This window comes from Thalassophryne amazonica, chromosome 2 (assembly GCF_902500255.1).
Source record: "Thalassophryne amazonica chromosome 2, fThaAma1.1, whole genome shotgun sequence".
Lineage (NCBI taxonomy): Eukaryota > Metazoa > Chordata > Actinopteri > Batrachoidiformes > Batrachoididae > Thalassophryne > Thalassophryne amazonica.
In genome coordinates, this window is record NC_047104.1 from 154,840,013 (window position 1) to 154,859,263 (window position 19,251).

A 19,251-nucleotide genomic window follows, 5' to 3' on the forward strand; every position below is an offset into this window, starting at 1 on the left:
TTAGACTCTATCGGCTTTGCTCAAAAAGTAAATGAGTCCACCCACCACTTTAATCATATTTTAGATCTTGTTCTGACTTATGGTATGGAAATAGAAGACTTAACAGTATTCCCTGAAAACTCCCTTCTGTCTGATCATTTTTTAATAACATTTACATTTACCCTGTTGGACTACCCTGCAGTGGGGAATAAGTTTCATTACACTAGAAGTCTTTCAGAAAGCGCTGTAACTAGGTTTAAGGATATGATTCCTTCTTTATGTTCTCTAATGTCATATACCAACACAGAGCAGAGTAGCTACCTAAACTCTGTAAGGGAGTTAGAGTATCTCGTCAATAGTTTTACATCCTCATTGAAGACAACTTTGGATGCTGTAGCTCCTCTGAAAAAGAGAGCTTTAAATCAGAAGTGTCTGACTCCGTGGTATAACTCACAAACTCGTAGCTTAAAGCAGATAACCCGTAAGTTGGAGAGGAAATGGCGTCTCACTAATTTAGAAGATCTTCACTTAGCCTGGAAAAGTTTGTTGCTCTATAAAAAAGCCCTCCGTAAAGCTAGGACATCTTTCTACTCATCACTAATTGAAGAAAATAAGAACAACCCCAGGTTTCTTTTCAGCACTGTAGCCAGGCTGACAGAGTCAGAGCTCTATTGAGCTGAGTATTCCATTAACTTTAACTAGTAATGACTTCATGACTTTCTTTGCTAACAAAATTTTGACTATTAGAGAAAAAATTACTCATAACCATCCCAAAGATGTATCGTTGTCTTTGGCTGCTTTCAGTGATGCCGGTATTTGGTTAGACTCTTTCTCTCCGATTGTTCTGTCTGAGTTATTTTCATTAGTTACTTCATCCAAACCATCAACATGTTTATTAGACCCCATTCTTGCCAGGCTGCTCAAGGAAGTCCTACCATTATTTAATGCTTCAATCTTAAATATCTAAATATCTATCTACCCAGTCACAGTAGAGAGGCACCGTGACGTCTGGTCTCTCTGGCTGCTAATGCAACATGGCAGAATCTGCTCCAAAACAGATTAATTTCCATGTAAATCTAACATGTCTATCATATATTATGTAAAGCTACTGAAAAACACTTTGAAAACAGAAAACGCTGTTTTCACAACCTGATAACACAAGACATCTCGCAGACATCAGTGTGCACACACATCCTGCAGTCGATGGTAATTTCCACATTTTTCAGAAGCTCATGCATGTGCACACGCATGATCTCCTTTGGATGCCATTAAAATGTCAGTGTTTATCCTACAACACCAGTATAAACATACAGAGGCGAATATATTAGAGATACACAGATAACACAATAAAGGGCATATATATATATATATATATATATATATATATATATACACACTTTGCACTGGGATACCAATTAAGTAATTATTAAATAAACAATCCTCATACGGCTGAGGGTATTTTAGCATTGTTTATCTTTCATAATATCAAAATTTATGAGCAGATTAGCAGCAGCATTTAATTTGCCTTGTACATGGAATATTTTTGATAAAAATTAATTTTACTTCCGGAGAAACGTTTTCTCTGGTGATCAAACATTAATTTAAATTTTTTATTTTTGTATATGTTTTATCATGAATTTCCTCAGGAAATTTTATTGTAATGTTTGTGTTAAAAGTGTTCAATTTTGCTTTAAAAATTGTGTTCAATTATATTGTCGTATCTGACTGTCATACTTCTGTGTGATAAAAACTGTTTTGTCATGTGAATGTCCTAAGGAAATTTATTGATTGTAATGTGTTTGTGTTAAACTGTTCAGTTTCGCTCTTAATGTGTTCAGCAAGTTGCATTGTCAAATCTGACTGTCATACTGAGTCTTCAAATCTGATTAAAAACTCTATATTAATATTTTTTCATAGGCATTTTCTCAGGGAATTTGAGTGTTTAAAACTGTCCACAGCTTTGCTCTTAAATATAAAGTATTAACTGTATGTAGATGTAAGCTGAATTTATTTTTGCTCCTAGAATGTGTAGTTGGTTGTAGAGCAATAGATGAATTTTTTTTAGGTTTCATTATTATTTCTCGAAGATTATTGTTTATTTGTGTGCTTTATTCTGTAAAGATGAATTCCATCATTAAATCTATGTGATTTCAAAAGTTTCTGCATTATTGATTTTACGTATATGTGAATTCCATAAATACATTGCAAGTTACTATTTGAATAAAACCTGCTCAATTTTAAAACATACAGTTTGTTTTACGTCATTTTTAGTTCTCAATAGGAAAAATCACAAGAAAATTGTAGATAGATTGAGCAGGAACATTGCACAAACATCATATGAACAAAGAATGAGGACAGGTAATGTTAGCATTCGAACATTCTACAAATGTTAGTTTAATGTTCTGGTTCAACTGTTCATATGTTTGTAAACATTTGTATAATGTTCATTGAATGTTTGCATGCAAACATTACCTGTCATTCTTTGTTCATATGATGTTCATCCAATGTTCATGCCATGTTTGCAAACGTTCAACGAACATTCAAAGAATGTTCAGTTTCCTGGTGGGCAGACGCAGGTGGAGAATGAGCAGGAAGAAGGTATGGACAAAGAAGAGGAAACCAGACACACCCACACCAAGATACAGTGAGAGACGAGAGTGCCAACACAAAACAGCTGCACAGAATAAAACCCACATAACGACAAAATAAAGCACACACATTACCCACAACCCCACATCATGACACCCTGACCTGAACTCTAACCCTTAATCCTCAACCATAACCTACAGAAGAAATTTAGCCTCAGTTGGTGTAAAAAGAATGAGAATAAATAGCTAAATGGTTCCTGAAGGTTTACCACTATGGGGGTTATGGCATCACGCTCCACAGCCACACCCCCAAGATCCTCATAGTCCTGTCAGAGTTTTGTTAGTTTTGTATTATCAGGGTTTTGGTTTGTTTATTCTCTTGTTGGGATTTTTCTGCTGGGTTTGTCTATGTTTCTCTTGTCTCTCTTGGTGATGGGTGTTTCTCTCTCTCTCTCTCTGTTCACACCTTGCTTCTGGTACTTTCCATGTGTACCTGTTCCTGATTTACTGATTACCACCTGGGGTTTTATAAGCTCACTGGGTGGTTTTGTTTCTCGCGCCTTGTGCCTTCATTCCGGCTCTGTACCTGCATTCTTCTTCCTGCCTGCCTCATAGTGTGTACCTGACCTCTTGCCTGTTGCCTTGACCACGCCATTTAGCCTGATGATTTCTGTACTGTTACTTTTGTTGGACTGCCTACTCGTGTACTGACCACTGCTATCCACTTCAGTAAAGTTTACTAAAAATCAGAGCTGTCTGCTGGAGCCGTGCATTTGTGTTCTACCATTCCTGAGCATCCCGCCTGTCAGTACAAACTGGCCAACAATGGACACAGCTGGCTCTGACCCGTTTCAGTCAGCGGTACGCCATCACAGTAAGCAGCTCGCACAGCAGCAAGACCACCTCACTGCCCTGACTGGGCTTAGTGATCTCACTAAACGTCAAGACTCGTTTATGGAGTCGGTGAGCACTCAGATGAGTCGGTTACTAGCTAGACTCAATCATCGAGCTTCTCTTGTGACGACCACCGGCAGTACCAGTCCGTCACCAATGGGGCTGTCAGCACCTGCACCGGCTTCCCCACCTGCACCTCAGTACTGCAACTTTCTATCTCCACCAGAACGGTTCTCAGGAGAATCGGGTGACGTAAGACCATTCATAACCCAGTGTGAGTTGAACTTTGAGCTCATGGTCTGTAAGTTCCCGTCTGACAGGACGAAGATGGCTTACATCATCACTCACCTGACTGGTCGTGTGTTGGCATGGGCAACAGCTGAGTGGGCTCGTCAGTCTGCCACCTTCTCCTCTCTCCCGGGTTTCACCGCCACTCTGAAGTTGGTTTTCCAGCACACGTCTCTGGGCCATGAAGTAGCTTGATCCCTCATGAGGCTGAGGCAGGGTGGATGCAGAGTCTCTGATTACGCCGTAGATTTCTGCATTTTGGCTGCTAAGAGTGACTGGAATCTCACAGCTCTTCATGATGTCTTTCTCCAGGGGCTGGCTGTAAAGATTCAGGATTGGCTGGTGTCTGTGAACCTGCACAACGACCTGGGTCAGCTCATCGCTCTCACCATCCGGACTGACCGGCGCATGCTGGTACTTCCACAGCATGCCGTCTAGATACCAGTCAGCCTCTCTGCTGCTCCTCCTCTCTACACCTCCTCCAGTCATGTCAATGTGGATTCTCCGTGTCGCAGCACGGAAGAGCCGGTGCAGCAGGGTCACGCCCGCCTCTCCTCCGCCGAGAAACAGCGTCGTCGTGACAACGGACTTTGTTTTTACTGTGGTCATTCAGGACACAATTAGTCATTGCCAAGCCAGGGGTGCCACCTTGCGGACAAAATTGGACATACAGGTAAGTTTAAATTCTGTTATTCTATCCACAGCACAAAATGTTATTCCTGTGAGGCTCTCCTCTGAGTATTCCTCTGTCTCCTTGTCAGCCTTTATTGATTCCGGTTCTGACACAAATTTAATTCAATCCTCTCTCGCCGGGACCCTGCATCTGAAATTAGTTGAGCTCTTGCGCCCTCTGGTGATGCGTGCTGTGGACGGCCATGAATTGGGAAGTGTTACTCACCGCACTCAGTCCGTTTCTTTGATTGTGATGGAGAATAACTCCGAAATGATCAGTTTTCATGTATTTGACAAAATGACACATCCACTCATTCTGGGGCACCCCTGGTTAACAGCAACACTGTCCTCATTTTAATTGGGCTAAGGGGAAAATTGTGTCATGGGGTCCGGCGTGCGATAACTCCTGCCTTTTTAAAATCTCTTCTGTCTCCGCCTGTTGCTAATCCAGATTTAGTAAAAGTAAGGCCAAATCACTACCTCCCCATCATGGGTATGAATGTGCCATCGAGTACCTTCCTGGGGCAAGCCCACCCCGGGGAAAGCCATTGTCTCTGTCAGCACCTGAACGCCACGTGATGAGCGAATACATACAGGAGTCCTTAGCTGCCCGGCTGATTCGTCACTCCTCGTCACCCGCTGGGACGGGGTTTTTCTTTGTTGAGAAGAAAGATAAATCTCTCCATCCATGCATTGATTACTGGGGGCTTAATAAAGTTACCGTAAAAAATCGTTACCCACTGCCGCACATCTCTTCGGCTTTTGAGTTATTGAAGGGAGCCAAGATGTTTGCTAAATTAGCTCTCCGCAGTGCTTACCATCTCATTCGGATCAGAGAAGGAGATGACTGGAAAACTGCATTCAATACACCCTCAGGACACTATGACTATTTAGTGATGCCGTTTGGTCTCACCAACGCCCCAGCTGTTTCAAAATTTGGTCAACAATGTACTGCGAAACTATTTGAATAAGTTTGTTTTGTCTATTTGGATGATATTTTGATTTTCTCACCAGATCTGGAGTCTCACATCAAACGTGTTGCACCGTACTTCAGACCCTGTTAAGCCACAGCCTGTTTGTTAAAGCTGAAAAATGTGAATTTCACCAACCTTCCGTTTTGTTCTTTGGGTTTTTGATTGCAAGAGGTGAAATTAAAATGGATCCTGCCAAGGTGGCTGCTGTATGTGATTGGCCTGTCCCATCTTCCCTGGTTTTCCCCAGGATATTGTGTCTGATCGGGGTCCTCAGTTTGTATCACATTTCTGGAGGCAATTCTGCCGTCTCCTTGGGGTTTCAGCTAGTCTTACATTGGGCTACCATCCACAAGCCAATGGTCAAACCGAGTGGGTGAGCCAAGATTTGGAAAGGGTCTCTGAATTTAGCCTCCCAGCAGCCTGCCACCTGGTCCGTCCAACTGCACTGGGTAGAACTTGCTCATAATCACTTGCCCTCAGTATCTACCGGTTACTCACTTTTTCATGTCATTTTTGGTCATCATCCCTCTCTATTTCCTCCCCTTTATCTCGGCTCCTCGGTTCCCTCTGAACTCCGCCTCATCCTTCACTGCCGACGAACCTGGGAGCGGGCCGAAAGGGTTTTAGTTCACACCTCCCAGGCCTTTAAGGCCGCTGCTGACTGCAGGAGGTCCCCTGCTCCTGCCTATGTGCCCGGCGAAAAAGTGTGGCTTTCCACTCGGCATCTAAAATTGAGAGGACTGTCTCGTAAACTGGGTCCCAGGTTCATCGGTCCATTTCCTGTGTCCAAAATTATTAACCCTGTTTCTGTTCGTCTTCGTCTCCCCAGGTCACTCCACATTCATCCATTCTTTCACACCAGTCAAATCAAACCTGCTAGGTCCAGTCCTGTCAAGTCCAGGTAGAAGGGTTATGTAATCTCTGTGGTGTTTTCTGGAAGTATCACAGGATCTCCTCCCGGGTAGACATGCAGAGACATCATTCAAGGGGGGCTTTGCAGTTGGCATCACTCTTGGATGCCCCTCTGATGCCCTTTTTCAGTGAAGGAGCAGCAGTCTTTTGAGCCGTCTCAGATGTCAGAACTCCACAAACGCTCTGTTTATCTGATTCACAACCACCAAAGTTGGAGAAGTTTCTTGAAACTGCTTACTTGTTATCTTTTTATCTCATTTATCTTTTATCCTTTGATCTCGTTCTTTCGGTCATGAGCCAAATCTCATGACCGTAGGTGAGGATCGGAACATAATTGATTGGCACTATATAAATGAAGTTATATCTCATGTGCATCACTTAATCAAAACAAGTCAAACTGTGGGAATGAGATATGTGGTCTGCACACAATAGCAGTTCGTGTGCTACACTTGTTTCTTGTTTTCCTTCTCTATGGTCCATCTGGGGCTTTTAGAAACATTCATTTGCAGCACATGAACATTGGAGACTTTCCAGGGTCACTGCTGGTTTCTTTATTTGGCCACTTTCCTGTGAGGGTTCAATAGTGCAATCATGCATCTGCACTTCACACAACATCTTAAGGAAGCCAGGGGTGACTGTGTCATTACGTTTGTTTGTTGGAATGGAGTGTTTTGGCTGCTTCCGTTTTTTTGTGTGTGTGCATCTCCACGCCCCTGTATGCCTGTCTCTGCTTGTAGTAACGTAGCACCATTGTATGTATTGTATCGCTGTGTAGCTTACGGCTGACCTGAGGCTGCAGAGCTGTGTGTCTTGTGTGAAATCCACCTTTTCATCGTAGAATGATGGATGTGTCAGAGTTAACACAGAAAGAAGCTAAGTGAAACTGAATCTAAAAATTCATTTTACGTACTTTATTGTAAAATAATGCACATTTTATACAGTACAGTAGTGTTCATAATAATAGTAGTGCTATGTGACTAAAAAGATTAATCCAGGTTTTGAGTATATTTCTTATTGTTACATGGGAAACAAGGTACCAGTAGATTCTCACAAATTCAACACCACCAAGCATTCATGATATGCACACTCTTAAGGCTATGAAATTGGGCTATTAGTAAAAAAAAAAAAAAAGTAGAAAATGGGGTGTTCACAATAATAGTAGCATCTGCTGTTGACGCTACAAATTCAAAACTATTATGTTCAAAAACTGCTTTTTTAGCAATCCTGTGAATCACTAAAATGTGGACGTTTGTATTTTGGTGCTCCCATTTATCATTGTATCCCAGTTTTCTGTTGGCTTGTTGTGCAGCCAATCACACAGCTTCCTGTCATGTGACTTCTCTAATTTGACACACGTGAAACTAATAAAGTGTGGGTGTGCCACGTCCCATGGGCATGACACGAAGAGAAGAGTGTATGCTGTGTTTCATGTTTTTTAATAAAACGCTGCGCCATAACTATCCTCTGCTAACACGTTATGGGCCCAGAATCATGACACAGTTTTGATGAAAAGCGGACAGGTGAATGTCGTGACGATCACTGTGTGCACCCGATCTTGAGTGAGTAGGTCTGCTAACATGAGCAGAAGAGAGAAGGAAGCAGCGACAAGCAGCTGCTGGTCACGACTTCTTTTTGATGGAGACGAGAAAAATTATGAATTATGGGAGACAAAGTTTTTGGGCCACCTTTGTTTGCAAGGCTTGAAAAAGACTATTTTATCAGAGCCCTCCGATGATGAGGCGGATGAGGACGAGGCGAAAAATGCCGAAGCCTACGCGGAGCTCATACAGTTCCTGGATGATAAGAGTTTGTCGCCCATTATGCGGGAGGCAGCGGATGACAGATGAGCAGCGCTGAAGATCCTGCGTAAATATTATGCCGGCAAAGGAAAGCCCAGAATAATCAGCTTGTATACTGAGCTGACTTCACTGCAAAAGTCATCAAGTGAGTCAGTCACTGAATGTCATAAGAGCTGAGACTCTCTGAGCCGCTCTAAGAGGTGCAGGTGAGGTTCTGAGTAATGGACTATTGATTGCAATGGTTCTAAAAGGACTACCAGAGACATTCAAACCATTTGCTATGCATGTTACTCAGAGCGATGATGCTGATAAACTGACTTTTGCAGAGTTCAAAACCAAACTTAGAAAGTTGTGAGGACAGATTGAAAATATGCGCTCGAGTGTATCTGAGGACAATGTAATGAAAGCAAAGCGCAATTCTGTACAAAATACGCACCTAGAAGTGCAATGATTCTGGGGCGAGTACTGACATGGTGGTGTTACAAGTGTGGGACAGAGGTCACATAGCTAAAACACTGTCAGAGAAAGCAGTAGTGCAGTCAGTGTAAGAGTACCACGCACAGCAGCGGGGCCTGCAGGCGGAGAAAGCAGCGGGACAACATACGGAAAGCGCCGAGGAGAACAGGTGAGGACATGGAATACGCTGTTCGAGTGAGCAACACTGAGATGCGGGAGGACAACGTCAAACGGAGAGGCCTGATGTGGACACTGTGCAACGTATGCACATCATCACGGATATCGGGAAGTTCCGGAGATTTGACGACAGTTTCCAGGCCGGGAGCATTGCATGGGAAATTGGCAAGATGGCTCCAGGTGCACCGGGGGTCGCTAAACAACGAGGGGATGCGGAGGTGTGTTTGGGTCGACAGCAGAGGGCGACGTCTTCAGACAGTGCTGAAGAACGCACTGTTCATCCCCACATATCCGCAGGACATTTTCTCTGTGAAAGCAGCTACCTCAAGCAGCGCCACTGTGATCTTCAGAGAGGGGAAGAATGTTCTTCTACACAGAGATGGTAGCACGTGAATGTTGAGTGCATGTGCTGTGCCCGAATAGATGTGGTGACTGCTATCCAAGGTGTTTGAGCGCAGCTCCGATTTTTCACGAGTGCCATCGAATCCTCCTTTGTGCGCCATTTCCGCTTCATTCGTGTTATGTGTGAAGGGGCCCTCAAGCATGCCACACAGTGGTTCACATTTTCATTTATTCTAGACTGATTATTGTAACACACTTTACTCTGCCATTAGTCAAGTCTGGTCCAAAATGCTACTGCTGGACTCGTTACCAAAACAAGGAGATATGAGCGTATCACCCCTGTCCTGGCCTCCCTTCATTGGCTTCCTGTTACGTAGATTTTGGATTAATTTTAAATTTTTTTGGTTTGGTTTTTAGGCTTTAAACAGACTTGGCCCAACTTGTGCTCTCATGACCACTGAGATTTGTACATGGAGACCTGCTAGTTATTCCTGAATCACAGTTTGTGATGAAAGGAGAACAGATTTTTATTTTTAATAGCCCTAACCCTCTGGAAGTCTGAGGCACGACATCACTACCTTCTTTTAAATCACATCTTGAAACATTTTTCTTTCTGAAGGCTTTTGGAAATGTTTGATCCGCACTTAAATTTGCAAACATAGATGTTGTTTGTTGTTTTTTTTTTAATTTATTTCTATTTATTTAGTAATGTATAGTTAGCCAAACCTACCTGAAAGGGAAGTTTGGGGTCCCCTGCTGGAGCTGTTGCCCCCGCGACCTGATCCTGGGTAAGTGGTTGAAGATAGATGTATGGATGTATTTAACCATCTAGATTAGAATAAAAGCTCATGATCAAAGGTCAGGATCAGCATTGTGTGATGAACATCAAAGCCCAGAATCAAGGATTTGTGTACTTAATGTAAAAAGGCCAGCATTTTAGGCTCAAAGTGCTTCTTGTTTAAATTGCTGGAATACACATTAGTCTTATATATTGTGCTGCACCTTAAATTGCTCCATGTACCCCAGTTTTGGTGCCACTGCCTTATTGCATACCCAGTTAATTTATTATTATGTGTTTTATGACACAGAGGTTCCCGGGAAGCAGAATGAGGGTGTTTACGCCTGCTGTGAGGAGCACTACCCTGATGTCACATTTACACTGGTAATGCGGAGGCGAACGCTCTACTATGGCCTGAATCTCCTCATCCCCGGTGTCCTGATCTCTGCCCTGGCAGTGCTTGTGTTTCTGCTGCCTGCTGACTCTGGGGAGAAGATCTCTCTCGGTAAGGCAACTGGAGCACACGTGCATGAGAACAGCTGTGTATTTCTTGTTTTTGTCCAACTATGCTGGAAAAATTCAGACATTAGGGGTACTGTACTGTGAATATCAGAAGTAGTTTAGTGATGTTGAATATACTGAAGCGTCTAAAGCCCTGGTCCCACCAAATAATGAACAGTGAATAGTGTTGGGGGTTTTTTGGTACGAGAGGAGGTATTCAACAATCATGGGAGACTAGTGGCTCTGAGAGGTGCTTAGAGGTAGAATATTCAGTTAATGAGGCTCATCTCTGAGCATGGCGCTAATTTCAAGAAGTTCAAAATTTAGCAACAACAGCGTGGGGCAGTTTGTGTACGAGTTACTACGAGGACAAATGCGGATTTTAGAGGCATGTTTGTGGTGAGGATGAGGCTGTTAAAAGCCCATTATCTGAGCCCCCGCAGCTACGAGGACAGACTATTTTGGACAGGCTCCGCCCTCTTGTGCACTACAATCCCACCTGCTTTGAGCACCAGACACTGTATATAAAACTAGTTATTTGGTAGTGGATTAATCATTTTCTGTCAGAGCTCTAATTGCTTGTGGAATCATAGGACTGGGTTCATCTGGACCCTTTTTGTCCCCTCTCTCTCCTCCTGCTCCATGAAGTGGAGAACATATTTTGGAACATCTTAAAAGGTAACTATTTTTCATTGTAATAGCTTGGTAAAACAGTTGCATGTTCATTCCTTCTTTGTAAGCTGCTGTAAAAGTATGTTTATGATAGATTTAACATCTTGTTATAATGGATCAGATGAGGCGCGCTCTGTGTGAGCACTGACACAATGACTGGCACTCAATTTACACAAAATGTCAGCTCGCAAAAGAGCAATTTTGCAGCCATTTTGTGAAAAATGGCTGTGTGCTTAGCCGTGGAAGAAAAGAAGCCAGCGAAAAGGAGCGCAGAGGCTACTGTCCAGGAACACAGAATGAGAGCGCGCAAAAGAGGGATTTTGTAGTCAATAATGGACAAACACAAAGTTAAAAGTGGGATCATGGTGACTGTAAGCCGCGGAAGAAATAAAGCCAGCGAGAAGAAGCACAGAGGCGACTGTGCAGGAACCCGTGGTTCGATTCTGGCTGGTCTGGTTATGTTTTTTGTGGGGCGGGGGAGTGATCCACACAGTTGCGGCAGCGGGTGTATATAATTAAAGCGGCCACCTCATTGTGGGTCTTTTTTTTTGTTTTTGTTTTCTTTTTTGTGGTCACAGAGAGTTGGGTGAACACACAGAACTGCTGTATTTAATGATTCTGGAACACAGGTGAACAGCAGCTTAGCGCACAGAGGTGTACACCAGCCGGTGTCGTGCCAAAGTAGTTATCCCCGTCAGAATTTGTGTCCTCTGGCGCACTCACTCAGTGCATTTAAAAAAAAGTGACATCTTGAATGGATGCTGTGAATTGAAAACCAACACTTTAAAGAGACCAAGTGTGGGAGGGCTGGAGGTTTCGATCAAACCCATGTCTAAACGTGCACCAATGTCGTGTTACATGGCGCTACATGGATCATATGTGGCTTGACGTGGATCATATGCAGCCAGGTATCACTAGAGGCTGATACCTGGCACATGTGAGGTACAGAGAGGCGTCTTAGTGTGATGGCTAAAAATGTGGACCATTCTTCAAATAATCACTGACACACCCATGTGTGGCTCATTATTTGTGGATTATTATTGGGACCGAGGCTTAAAGTGACAGTTAATTAAAAACAAAGCTGCAGTAATTTTAAAAATTATGTTTTTTCTCAGAGACATGTCTCAGTGATCTCATGTCTCACATCTCTGAGAGATACAGAATATGTTCAAATACAATATTAAAGTGAGTACTGATCACTAATGTGACAAATGTCAGATTTTTACCATTTAAAGCAGTGGAGCCAAAAACAGCAGGCCAGCTCCTGATCCAATTTGGAGACCTGGGTTCATATCCCAGTCTACCTGTCTGGGTCCTTGGACAAGACATGTTTCTTAGAGACATGAAAGCCAGGGTATTTTAAAGATGCATCACCTCAGTGTGTTTTTACAAAGCTTCATGTGTAAAACTGTGTAGAATTACACCCGTTTATGCACAAATGTGGGAATGTGTATATGCATTATTTTCATCATAGAACACAGGCATAGGCATTAAGCGTTTCTAGGGATTTCTCCTATGAAACAAGCAGAATGAGAGACCCACTTGTCCTGTTGCTATCCCGACTTGTCCCGTGCTGATGGGATTGGTGATGTCATTTTAAAAAATGACATTGCTCTTCCTTGCATAACTTTTGTTAAGATGAAATCACTGCAGCAAACTCCATCTTACGAGGGCTACTACTGAGTGCAGAATTGTTCAGCAGTTATGTATGTACACTCAACAAAAATATAAACGCAACACTTTTGGTTTTGCTCCCATTTTGTATGAGATGAATATCAATATCACCATTTCCCTCAAATATTGTTCACAAACCAGTCTAAATCTGTGATAGTGAGCACTTCTCCTTTGCTGAGATAATTCATCCCACCTCACAGGTGTGCCATATCAAGATGCTGATTAGACACCATGATTAGTGCACAGGTGTGCCTTAGACTGCCCCCCCCACCTTTTAAAGCATTTTTTCTTTTTTTGCTTTATAACTGACCCCCCAATTACAGCCCTCTTAACCCCCTACCACTTTAAGCATTTTTTTAAAGTAGATGTAAATTAATATTCAAAGTTTTCAGCTAGTTGACAGTAGGGTTTGTTTTTTTAAGATATTTATGTGTACCTTTGTAAACACTAGTAGAGTTCCACTTTAGATTTGTAATGTATAATAGAAGATCTACCTTACTGAATTGTCATATCAATATGATATACGATATGACAGTGAAAATAAACATTCTTAAAAAAAACGGTAATAATTCCACACATTTTGCACTCATCATAAGGTTAGGATACTGTGACCTCCAAAAATATTGGAACACTTGGCATTTCACACATTTTAATTTGTTTATACCATTTCAAATACAATAAATACAAAAATATAAAGAATAAAAACATTTTAAAATTATCTTCCTCAAACTCAAAGCAAATCTCTAAAACTTGACAAAACCTGTAAATAATAATCAGTTTTACTCGTATTACCAGTTTTCTTTAGACAAGTCGGGATGGAAACATGAACAATTCCAAGTCACTGAATATGTCTTGGACTTTATTTACATCAATTATGAAGAAATACACAAGTTTCTTTCACCAAAACATCAAATCTAGGCTTTCATCTCAAATGTACTTTCTGTCCAATTGTAGCTGAACTTTCAGGTCTTCTTTTTAAGAAAATCCTCCTCTACACCACTTCATCAGGAAGCTGGATTTTAGATTTTTGAAATTTAGATTTTTTAGAAATTTGCTTCCAGTTTGAGTTAAGGAAGATAATTTTAGAAAAAAAATGTATTTGAAATGGAATAAACAAATTAAAATAGGCTGGACTATTGTAATTCATTATTATTAGGTTGTCTTAAAAGTTCCCTAAAAAGCCTTCAGTTAATTCAAAATGCTGCAGCTAGAGTACTGACAGGGACTAGAAGGAGAGAGCATATCTCACCCATATTGGCCTCTCTTCATTGGCTTCCTGTTAATTCTAGAATAGAATTTAAAATTCTTCTTCTTACTTATAAAGTTTTGAATAATCAGGTCCCATCTTAGGGACCTCATAGTACCATATCACCGCAATAGAGCGCTTCGCTCTAAGACTGCAGGCTTACTTGTAGTTCCTAGGGTTTGTAATCAATCAATCAATTCAATCAATCAATTGTTTTTTTTTATATAGCGCCAAATCACAACAAACAGTTGCCCCAAGGCACTTTATATTGTAAGGCAAGGCCATACAATAATTATGTAAAACCCCAACGGTCAAAACGACCCCCTGTGAGCAAGCACTTGGCTACAGTGGGAAGGAAAAACTCCCTTTTAACAGGAAGAAACCTCCAGCAGAACCAGGCTCAGGGAGGGGCAGTCTTCTGCTCGGACTGGTTGGGGCTGAGGGAGAGAACCAGGAAAAAGACATGCTGTGGAGGGGAGCAGAGATCAATCACTAATGATTAAATGCAGAGTGATGCATACAGAGCAAAAGAGAAAGAAACACTCAGTGCATCATGGGAACCCCCCAGCAGTCTAAGTCTATAGCAGCATAACTAAGGGATGGTTCAGGGTCACCTGATCCAGCCCTAACTATAAGCTTTAGCAAAAAGGAAAGTTTTAAGCCTAATCTTAAAAGTAGAGAGGGTGTCTGTCTCCCTGATCTGAATTGGGAGCTGGTTCCACAGGAGAGGAGCCTGAAAGCTGAAGGCTCTGCCTCCCATTCTACTCTTACAAACCCTAGGAACTACAAGTAAGCCTGCAGTCTGAGAGCGAAGCGCTCTATTGGGGTGATATGGTACTATGAGGTCCCTAAGATAAGATGGGACCTGATTATTCAAAACCTTATAAGTAAGAAGAAGAATTTTAAATTCTATTCTAGAATTAACAGGAAGCCAATGAAGAGAGGCCAACACGGGTGATATATGCTCTCTCCTTCCAGTCCCGGTTAGTACTCTAGCTGCAGCATTTTGAATTCACTGAAGGCTTTTTAGGGAACTTTTAGGACAACCTGATAATAATGAATTACAATAGTCCAGCCTAGAGGAAATAAATGCATGAATTAGTTTTTCAGCATCACTCTGAGACAAGACCTTTCTAATTTTAGAGATATTGCGTAAATGCAAAAAAGCAGTCCTACATATTTGTTTAATATGCGCTTTGAATGACATATCCTGATCAAAAATGACTCCAAGATTTCTCACAGTATTACTAGAGGTCAGGGTAATGCCATCCAGAGTAAGGATCTGGTTAGACACCATGTTTCTAAGATTTGTGGGGCCAAGTACAATAACTTCAGTTTTATCTGAGTTTAAAAGCAGGAAATTAGAGGTCATCCATGTCTTTATGTCTGTAAGACAATCCTGCAGTTTAGCTAATTGGTGTGTGTCCTCTGGCTTCATGGATAGATAAAGCTGGGTATCATCTGCGTAACAATGAAAATTTAAGCAATACCGTCTAATAATACTACCTAAGGGAAGCATGTATAAAGTGAATAAAATTGGTCCTAGCACAGAACCTTGTGGAACTCCATAATTAACTTTAGTCTGTGAAGAAGATTCCCCATTTACATGAACAAATTGTAATCTATTAGACAAATATGATTCAAACCACTGCAGCGCAGTGCCTTTAATACCTATGGCATGCTCTAATCTCTGTAATAAAATTTTATGGTCAACAGTATCAAAAGCAGCACTGAGGTCTAACAGAACAAGCACAGAGATGAGTCCACTGTCCGAGGCCATAAGAAGATCATTTGTAACCTTCACTAATGCTGTTTCTGTACTATGATGAATTCTAAAACCTGACTGAAACTCTTCAAATAGACCATTCCTCTGCAGATGATCAGTTAGCTGTTTTACAACTACCCTTTCAAGAATTTTTGAGAGAAAAGGAAGGTTGGAGATTGGCCTATAATTAGCTAAGATAGCTGGGTCAAGTGATGGCTTTTTAAGTAATGGTTTAATTACTGCCACCGTAAAAGCCTGTGGTACATAGCCAACTAACAAAGATAGATTGATCATATTTAAGATCGAAGCATTAAATAATGGTAGGGCTTCCTTGAGCAGCCTGGTAGGAATGGGGTCTAATAAACATGTTGATGGTTTGGATGAAGTAACTAATGAAAATAACTCAGACAGAACAATCGGAGAGAAAGAGTCTAACCAAATACCGGCATCACTGAAAGCAGCCAAAGATAACGATACGTCTTTGCGATGGTTGAGTAATTTTTTCTCTAATAGTTAACATTTTGTTAGCAAAGAAAGTCATGAAGTCATTACTAGTTAAAGTTAATGGAATACTCAGCTCAATAGAGCTCTGACTCTTTGTCAGCCTGGCTACAGTGCTGAAAAGAAACCTGGGGTTGTTCTTATTTTCTTCAATTACTGATGAGTAGAAAGATGTCCTAGCTTTATGGAGGGCTTTTTTATAGAGCAACAGACTCTTTTTCCAGGCTAAGTGAAGATCTTCTAAATTAGTGAGATGCCATTTCCTCTCCAATTTACGGGTTATCTGCTTTAAGCTACGAGTTTGTGAGTTATACCACGGAGTCAGGCACTTCTGATTTAAAGCTCTCTTTTTCAGAGGAGCTACAGCATCCAAAGTTGTCATCAATGAGGATGTAAAACTATTGACGAGATACTCTATCTCACTTAAAGAGTTTAGGTAGCTACTCTGCACTGTGTTGGTATATGGCATTAGAGAACATAAAGAAGGAATCATATCCTTAAACCTAGTTACAGCGCTTTCTGAAAGACTTCTAGTGTAATGAAACTTATTCCCCACTGCTGGGTAGTCCATCAGAGTAAATGTAAATGTTATTAAGAAATGATCAGACAGAAGGGAGTTTTCAGGGAATACTGTTAAGTCTTCAATTTCCATACCATAAGTCAGAACAAGATCTAAGATATGATTAAAGTGGTGGGTGGACTCATTTACATTCTGAGCAAAGCCAATTGAGTCTAATAATAGATTAAATGCAGTGTTGAGGCTGTCATTCTCAGCATCTGTGTGGATGTTAAAATCGCCCACTATAATTATCTTATCTGAGCTAAGCACTAAGTCAGACAAAAGGTCTGAAAATTCACAGAGAAACTCACAGTAAAGACCAGGTGGACGATAGATAATAACAAATAAAACTGGTTTTTGGGACTTCCAATTTGGATGGACAAGACTAAGAGTCAAGCTTTCAAATGAATTAAAGCTCTGTCTGGGTTTTTGATTAATTAATAAGCTGGAATGGAAGATTGCTGCTAATCCTCCGCCTCGGCCCGTGCTACGAGCATTCTGACAGTTAGTGTGACTCGGGGGTGTTGACTCATTTAAAGTAACATATTCATCCTGCTGTAACCAGGTTTCTGTAAGGCAGAATAAATCAATATGTTGATCAATTATTATATCATTTACCAACAGGGACTTAGAAGAGAGAGACCTAATGTTTAATAGACCACATTTAACTGTTTTAGTCTGTGGTGCAGTTGAAGGTGCTATATTATTTTTTCTTTTTGAATTTTTATGCTTATATAGATTTTTGCTGGTTATTGGTGGTCTGGGAGCAGGCACCGTCTCTACGGGGATGGGGTAATGAGGGGATGGCAGGGGGAGAGAAGCTGCAGAGAGGTGTGTAAGACTACAACTCTGCTTCCTGGTCCCAACCCTGGATAGTCACGGTTTGGAGGATTTAAGAAAATTAGCCAGATTTCTAGAAATGAGAGCTGCTCCATCCAAAGTGGGATGGATGCCGTCTCTCCTAACAAGACCAGGTTTTCCCCAGAAGCTTTGCCAATTATCTATGAAGCCCACCTCATTTTTTGGACACCACTCAGACAGCCAGCAATTCAAGGAGAACATGCGGCTAAACATGTCACTCCTGGTCCGATTGGGGAGGGGCCCAGAGAAAACTACAGAGTCCGACATTGTTTTTGCAAAGTTACACACCGATTTAATGTTAATTTTAGTGACCTCCGATTGGCGTAACCGGGTGTCATTACTGCCGACGTGAATTACAATCTTACCAAATTTACGCTTAGCCTTAGCCAGCAGTTTCAAATTTCCTTCAATGCCGCCTGCTCTGGCCCCCAGAAGACAATTGACTATGGTTGCTGGTGTCGCTAACTTCACATTTCTCAAAACAGAGTCGCCAATAACCAGAGTTTGATCCTCGGCGGGTGTGTCGCCGAGTGGGGAAAAACGGTTAGAAATGTGAACGGGTTGGCGGTGTACACGGGGCTTCTGTTTAGAACTACGCTTCCTCCTCACAGTCACCCAGTCGGCCTGCTTTCCCGGCTGCTCAGGATCTGCCAGAGGGGAACTAACGGCGGCTAAGCTACCTTGGTCCGCACCGACTACAGGGGCCTGGCTAGCTGTAGAATTTTCCACGGTGCGGAGCCGAGTCTCCAATTCGCCCAGCCTGGCCTCCAAAGCTACGAATAAGCTACACTTATTACAAGTACCGTTACTGCTAAAGGAATAACTGCTAAAGGAATAACTGCCGAGGAATAACTAAACATTTCACACCCAGAACAGAAAAGTGCAGGAGAGACAGGAGAAGCCGCCATGCTAAATCGGCTAAGAGCTAGTAGCTGCGCTAAGCTAGCGGATTCCTAAAAACACGCAAAGTGAATAATGTGTAAATAATTTAGAGGTGTAAGAGTAGAATGGGAGGCAGAGCCTTCAGCTTTCAGGCTCCTCTCCTGTGGAACCAGCTCCCAATTCAGATCAGGGAGACAGACACCCTCTCTACTTTTAAGATTAGGCTTAAAACTTTCCTTTTTGCTAAAGCTTATAGTTAGGGCTGGATCAGGTGACCCTGAACCATCCCTTAGTTATGCTGCTATAGACGTAGACTGCTGGGGGGTTCCCATGATGCACTGAGTGTTTCTTTCTCTTTTTGCTCTGTATGCACCACTCTGCTTTTAATCATTAGTGATTGATCTCTGCTCCCCTCCACAGCATGTCTTTTTCCTGGTTCTCTCCCTCAGCCCCAACCAGTCCCAGCAGAAGACTGCCCCTCCCTGAGCCTGGTTCTGCTGGAGGTTTCTTCCTGTTAAAAGGGAGTTTTTCCTTCCCACTGTAGCCAAGTGCTTGCTCACAGGGGGTCGTTTTGACCATTGGGGTTTTACAAAATTATTGTATGGCCTTGCCTTACAATATAAAGCGCCTTGGGGCAACTGTTTGTTGTGATTTGGCGCTATATAAATAAAATTGATTGATTGATTGATTGATTGATTGAAATACCAAGTGTTCCAATACTTTTGAGGGCA

General features: G+C 41.9%; 1 protein-coding gene across 1 annotated transcript in view; it reads left to right on the forward strand.

Moving 5' to 3' along the window:
* LOC117500988 (neuronal acetylcholine receptor subunit alpha-7-like) overlaps positions 1–19,251 on the forward strand; it is an 83,557-nt gene that overhangs the window by 53,008 nt on the left and 11,298 nt on the right. The window contains exon 7 of the mRNA XM_034159783.1: positions 10,170–10,364. Within this exon, the coding sequence (XP_034015674.1) occupies positions 10,170–10,364 (195 nt within the window). The remainder of the gene's footprint in view (positions 1–10,169; positions 10,365–19,251) is intronic.